General features: G+C 53.0%; 1 protein-coding gene across 1 annotated transcript in view; it reads right to left on the bottom strand.

Annotated features, from left to right (window-relative positions):
• The window catches only part of LOC104912386 (axonemal dynein light chain domain-containing protein 1-like), a 14513-nt gene extending 13848 nt beyond the window's left edge, over positions 1 to 665 (bottom strand). The window contains exon 1 of the mRNA XM_019618384.1: positions 646 to 665. Within this exon, the coding sequence (XP_019473929.1) occupies positions 646 to 665 (20 nt within the window). The remainder of the gene's footprint in view (positions 1 to 645) is intronic.
• Positions 666 to 6900: the final 6235 nt, after the last annotated feature.

Here is a 6900-nt window from a genome sequence, read left to right as displayed (position 1 = left end):
GAGGTGGGAAATTCCAAGCGCTTCATCCCAATCCTTTTTCCCCTATCCCTTATCCCAGACCCTCTATCCCAAATCCTTGACCCTTACCTGGGAGCCGGCACACAGCGGGATCGGAGCAGAGCAGCGCCGCCGGGCGCGGGCAGGAGGAGGAGGAGGAGGAGGAGAGGCAGAGGAGCGCGCACCGAAGCCCGGGAGGCGCCGTGTGTCCGCCCGGGGGTGGAGGCAGCGGGGAGGAGTTTGCCCGTTGCGTGGAGCCGCCCCCGGCCCCGCACCGCCCCCGACCCCAACCTCGGGGTGTCCCCCCCCCATGGAGAAGCTCTGGAGCGGTGCCATTCGTCTCCATCACCCGTCCCACAGCGCTGCCTTGGCCACGGGGCTGCAGGGAAGGAAAACGGTTGCTCGGATGGCAGCAGGGTCAGGGCTCCTTTTTTCCATGTCAGTCCTGGGAAGGAGTTCCTTCGGGAACAGGGAAGGAGGTGGGGAACAGCGCTGTGCTTTCCAATCCATGGAGTTTTACATGAAGCACGTGGGTCGGGGAGACCCACCAGCATGTTTTAGGGTCGGCAGCAGCAGCCTGACCCAATGCACTGCGCAATCTGAGCATGCTTCCTATTTATTCCAGTTTGGGTTTTGGGGAAATCTCACCCCCCTTCATCCTCAGACATCTCAGGATTCCAGTGCAGTCACCCTTACATACAGCACGCAGACATTGCAACCCAACTCGTAGGAGTGGTGTAGGATCCCCTCTGCCTGCTTCTGCAAGAGAATTTGCTGAAGAGTTTTAAACTGAAGCCAGAAAATGCTTCCAGTCCTGCCTGTGCTCTCTGGCAAAAATTAAAGCTCGGACTCCACTCCCAGCATTGGCTCTTCAGCCATGTGTTTGCTGGGACACTTGTGCACACAGACACCTCTCTGCCCTGCACGCATCCCAACGCACCCAAGGGTGCTCAGGAGCATGGAGCAGTGCTGCTGGGTGACAGAAATGCCACCTCCTGCCCAAATAGGGATTGATGTTGAAGACAGCCCCTGCGTGCTGTACAACCCGAGGCTGTATAATCCCCTCCTGGGCGATGGCTGCAGTTCAGCAGCACACAGCCCCAGCCCAGGAGCCCTGTGAGTCCTCTCCTCCTGTGGACAGCTGGGAAAAAAAACCCTCAAGAAATTTACAAAACAAAACAAAAAACACATTCACTTTCAGCCCAAGAAGGATTCCCCCTCCTACACACTCCCGCACCAGGAGAAGTACTGCTTGCTCCCAGCCTCTGCGAGCCCTCAGCCTCAATATTTGATGAAGCCTAGCAGCTTTTTTCCGGTGCAGGAAGGAAGCGCAGCTCAATGCGGCAGTGCAGAGCCATGAGCCCCTCTCTATGACCCCCCTCCCACTATGCTATGGTTCATCCTCTCTGTCGTCTCTCCCTGCTGTCCCCTCCTGGTGCCAGCACGGTGCCATAGGCACTGGGATATGCAGGGGATTCTGCTGGGGTTGAGCCATGCCAGGTTCAATGCCTCCCAAAGAAACCACCCCACGGAGCTGACAGCTGCTGTTTCAGGTCGTCCCACCTGCCAAAGCACATGGACTGGGGCACACAGTGAGTGGGAAGCCACTCGCATGGCACGGCTGCACCTTGCAGGAGCTTGTAGTGGTCTAACAGGGACAGGCGATGCTGCACTGGGGGCCAACAAAGAGGGGATATGGAGGTGCCAACGTGACCCCAACACTAACCCTGAACCCAGCGCACAGCTAAGAGCCTCCAATGCAACTCAGATCCCTTCACTGCAGGCCCTGCCCACCCCACAGAGCCCAGCCTTGGCCTCATTTCAGGCTGGGCAAGAGATGGTCCAGCCCCAGAGGTAGCGAGATGATGTTGAACCTCCTAATGGAGTTTGACAGCAGTGGGATTAAAAGCACGGGTGAGCTTGCAACCCCTCTGCAATCAGCTCCTGCCTTTAAAGAGCTGAACCAGAAAGGAGAGCTCCTGGCAGCAGGGTACTGGGAGGGGAGCGCGCATGCATGCACACAGGCTGCTGCCCTGGGGAGCGGTTCCAGCACTGCGCAGTGCCCACAGGAACCCCTCTTCTTCCTCACTGCTGGGAGCAGGAATGGCAGAGAACACCCAGGCTGCTGGGCATGGATCAGCAGAGCCAGGAAGACCCACCTGGGTGCAAACAGTTGCTCAGCAGGACACCCAGAGACCATATGTCCTCAGGATGCCCCACCACCAGCACTGAGCCCCACAGCACAGCCCTGCACCAACTGAACCCACATTTCCCCCAAGGGATGCCCCAGCAGCTCTGCTCCCTGAGTCTTCCATGCCCCTGAGGTAGGAACATCTCAGCACAAGAATGACCCCAAACAACTTGTAATGCTTCAGCAGAAGCAGTGCAGTTCACTCATTCTGCTTGGTCACCTTCAAAAAGCTATCAGCTCCTCAGCACTGCTCACACCCCACTCATCCCAAAGCCACCCCTGCAGCTGCTCAGCACCAGCTAATAGGGGCAAGGAGTTCCAGTTTGCCCCTGAGCACAGGGAGCCCTGCAGACAGCACATATGCTGGGGAAGGGAAGCACTGATGGGTTCTGGCACTGTGCAGAGGCTGAAAAGGCAGTTCTGGCTCAAGACCTCATTCTGCAGTGACCTGTGCTGTGAATGTGCTTTTTTCCCTTTTCTTGCTAAATGGAAAGAAAAAGAAATCCTTCCAGGTCAGAGGAAAGAAAAGCACTTACTCACGGGTCAAGTGAAGCAATGTGAAGCAGCCTTGAGTGCAGCTTTACCTTCCCTAAACCATGCAACGATTCCATTTCCACTGGAAAAAAAAACACAAAAAAAACAAAACAACAACAACAACAAAACCAACACCACCTAAAAATAAAAAAGAGAACGGTTTTGGCGTTAGGAGCATTTCATTTTTTTAAAGTCAAACTGACTTGCTGGATCAGCTCCTCTTTGTGAAGCATAGGGCAACCCAAAGGCACACAGGAAAGCGGGTGGAGGAAGCAGAGCTGGAATACTTCAGCCCTCTGAAATAGCAGTGCCACCCCGGTACCCGCAGGTCCAGGTTTTGGGGTGCAGCCCCACTCCCAGGATCTCAGCCAAGAGCCTCCATATTTCCATCATCCCATCCCACCACCCCAGTTGACTGCCCCATACCACAGCTCCACACGTTGTCCAAGTCCATTAGCGTGTCCCCGGGGCACACACACCTCACCAGCACTCTGCTAACCCCGGCTTCCAAGGAGAGCTGCAGAGCTGTACTGCTTTTCCATTTTTCATTTGCTTTGAACACTTTGGTCATGTACTCCAGGGGCTCCCAGTCAATAATCACTGTTACAAAGAAATTGCTCAGCTTCCTCCAAGCTTCGCAGCTTGCCCAGGTTCACCCCACACCCAGGGAGCACGGATGCAGGTGCAGCATCGCACTTCAGTCCCTGAAGCAACAATCTCTCTTTTTCCACCTTCTTAAGCAATAAATGTACAATCAGAGACCTGCTGGGAACGAGAAACATGACCTGAGCTGTACTGGGAAGATCAGCCAAGGTCCCCAGGAGCAGGGGAGCAGCTCCAGGAGCAGGGGAGAGGAGGTTTGGGTTTTTAGATATCTGCTGACATTGCAGCAGGAACAGTACTCACATAGCAAGCAGCAGCATGGCAGGCACAACCTCCATGATTCCACCAGTCACACGTCATCCCACATGCAGTGCTCGTAGCCCAGAACATGCTCCCAACCTCCACATCTTGGCAGTTGAAGGAGCTCCTAAGCCATGGGGGAAACCTCAATGCTGTGTAATGCTTGCTAGCTTCCCCCCTTGGGTTTACCTGTTCCCATCAGCAGTGTCTGTATCTCCCAAATGCACCTCCTATCCCCAATTACAGTCCCATGAGATGAGAACAGGTGGGATCCAGCCAGCAGCTCCCCTAAAAAACAGCTTCATTCCCCTGCTGCTTGGTGAGCTGGAGGAGATGAGAGATGATGGCCTTGAAGCTACACCCGAGGCTCCAGGGTGAATATTGGGAAAAACTTCTCAGAAAGAGCAGTGGTGCATTGGCACAGACTGCCCATGGAGGCAGTGCACCCTGGGGGTGTTCAATAACAGTGCACTAAAGGATGTGGTCAGTGGCGGGGATGGGGTAGGGCTGGACTTGGGGATCCTAGAGCTCTTTTCCAATCTTCGTGGCTCTATGAGACGCAGCTGCCCTGACCAGCCTCCCCCGTGAGCTGTGCCTGCGCGATTCAGGGGTTGCTGGGAGGCACAGGGATGTTTCCCATCCTGGTAGAGTCTTTCCAGCAGCTCCTTCCCTCCGGGATCCCCCTAGAGGAGCAGTTTCAGGTTGAAGAAAGCAGAGCTGTGCCTCGGCCGCCACCTAGCAGCGACCCAGCAGAGCTGGGGACACTGAGACAGCCAGCAGAGCTGTGCCAAAGCACTGCGCACTCCTTTGCAGTCTGCAAACACATGGCAGAGACAGCCAAGCTGCATCTACTTTCACCTGTGTTTCAGGACATCCCACCCCGGCCTCGTATCAGCACTACACACCCAGCACCCTAAGAGACAGCTCTGCTCTCCGCATCCACACGTGGGGCACTGAGGGATAAGAGAAGGCTGCCAGGACCACCAGCATCCCCAAAAACCACCATCAGCAGTGAAGGATGTCACTACAAACCAGTGTCAGTCCACACCAGCAGCACAGCCAGCTGCCTGTTTCACCAGCACCTCGATCCTGTCAGCATTTCCCCAAGCTGCTCAGAACTATCCACATCCTTCCCTCTTTCTGGGGGTAAGACTCTGAGCCAAAGGGCTTCAGAGTGGTGACTTGTGATTTTGGTCCATTTAGAAAGCATTTGGTTTGGACCAGGTAACCAGAAAACACACAGCATCTCTGCCAAAGTAGGTCTGGGCTGGATGAGCCAGTTTACCTTCTGCACCTGACACTCTCAATTTCTAGTGTTCTCTATCAGAAAATAACCCAGAAAACAGGTTGTTCTGCTTTGGACCATTCACACACTTGTAGGGTGGGAATGGGACTGCAATGACAGCATCCAAAAGCAAGTGAGCATGCAGCCAATACAGCAGAAACCAGCTGCTAGGGATGGGGCTACGAAGAAGGCAATCAGCAGCAGGAGGAAGGGTTTTCTGGGTGATTTAAGAGACCAAAATTCTCAAGAATATCTGAGACTCAATTAAGGCAGCATCACAGTCCCCGACTCAGAGCAGAAGGTGCCTGGGTTGAGCCAGGCAGTGCTGGAAGCAGTGCCAGAGACATACCGGACCACAAACCAGCAGGGGAAGGGGATCAAACAAAAACTGGCAGGGAGGGGAGTAGAGCAAGGGCAGAGCTCAGGTCTGGAGAAAGGCACCTATGTGCCCACAGGTTAGATAAAGCCAAGGCTCAGCTGCTCCTGGCTGGAACAGCAGGCTCCTGACCCAATTACCAGCTGGCTCTCTTCTCTATAACACTTCACAGCAAGCTTTTATCCTCACCATGAGGCAACAGAGTCATGAACCTCACCACTACATTAAGTCAACGCAAAAAAGACAGGACTCACAGGGCTTGAAAGAAGTGCTGAAGAGCTACCAAAAGCAGCAGGATGCTGTCTATAAGCAGCTGCTCTAGGTAGCGTGGCTCGAGGATAACTCCCAGAACTGAGTTCAGGGGCTTTGCCTTAGACTGAGCTGTCCTGGGGACAGTGCCCACATAGCCATTCAAGTCCCAGTGACTCTGGACAAACCAGGGCACCCCAAGATACCTGCCTGCACTTTTTGCAATAGGACAAAAAGCTACCAAGCAATTAGATTTTTTTGCACAGCCCAAAAGTTCAGCATTCCTATCCTTCCCTCATAGATGCTATTCCTCCTCCACAGGAGAGGAGCTGCCACAGAAGTAGATCTCTAGGAAAGAAAAACAGACGTTGCCCTCCTCTTTGGGGACGTGAGGAAAACAGAACTTCCAGGAGCATTCAGCTCACTCAAATCCCAGCTACAAAACCAAGCAGATGTTACATCCCATGCTATATGGGGAACAAGGATCCAGTATATCAAAATAAAACTGACCCCATCTTAGTGTTTGAAAGGACATAAAATGCTTTTTTTTCTTTTATTCCCTCCCAACTGCCCACTACTCAGGTCACAGAGATACACATCCAATTTTCCCTGAGCTCTCATCCCAAAAAGGCATCACAGTAACTGTTTTCCCACAGACATGAGAACAGAACTACCCCAGGTCACAGAAACCTGCCTGTCACACCAGGGAGAAGTAGAAAAAGAATATTCTGCAGAAATGTTCTCAGTTGAGAACTTTTATAAGATTGCAACGAGCAGAAAATCTAAGACAAAAAGCACTCAAGCCTAACCAGCTCCACTGCCCATGCAACACTGAGTAAGCACAAGTGTTTCATCCATTTTCATGCTAGAAGACAAACACTTTTGTTACAACCTCATGGCCTTAACAAAGGACCAGAAAGTCAGGCAACTTTTGACACTCCCTGTAGGGCTACACAGCTGCTGCACAATGCATAACCCCTGCAGCTCTCAACTTCTCTGCTTTCATCTCCTTTCAATGGCTTGATCCCTAACAACCACCCATTTTTCTTTTTTGCTCTCTGCAGTTTTACCCTTATCCACATTCAAAAATTATGACTAAACGGTGCAATTCCAAGAAAACAGTCATCTTTCCCTCACCAGTGCTCCTCAGGGAAAACTCCTAGGTCAGAATCAACTGGGCACACAGTTCATTCCTAGAAAGGAAGCCCTCACCAGCCACAGTGAGATACCAGCACAGGCTGCCCAGGGAGGTGGTGGGGTCACTGTCCCTGGAGGTGTTCAAGCAAAGGGTACATGCTGCACTGACTGACATCACCCAGAGCAGTCCACAGGCATGGGCTGATGGTTGGATTAGATGGTCATACT

This window comes from Meleagris gallopavo, chromosome 10 (assembly GCF_000146605.3).
Source record: "Meleagris gallopavo isolate NT-WF06-2002-E0010 breed Aviagen turkey brand Nicholas breeding stock chromosome 10, Turkey_5.1, whole genome shotgun sequence".
In the NCBI taxonomy this organism is placed as follows: Eukaryota; Metazoa; Chordata; class Aves; order Galliformes; family Phasianidae; genus Meleagris; species Meleagris gallopavo.
The sequence above is the reverse complement of the archived record's forward strand: the minus strand, read 5'-3'. Positions and strand labels throughout refer to the sequence as shown.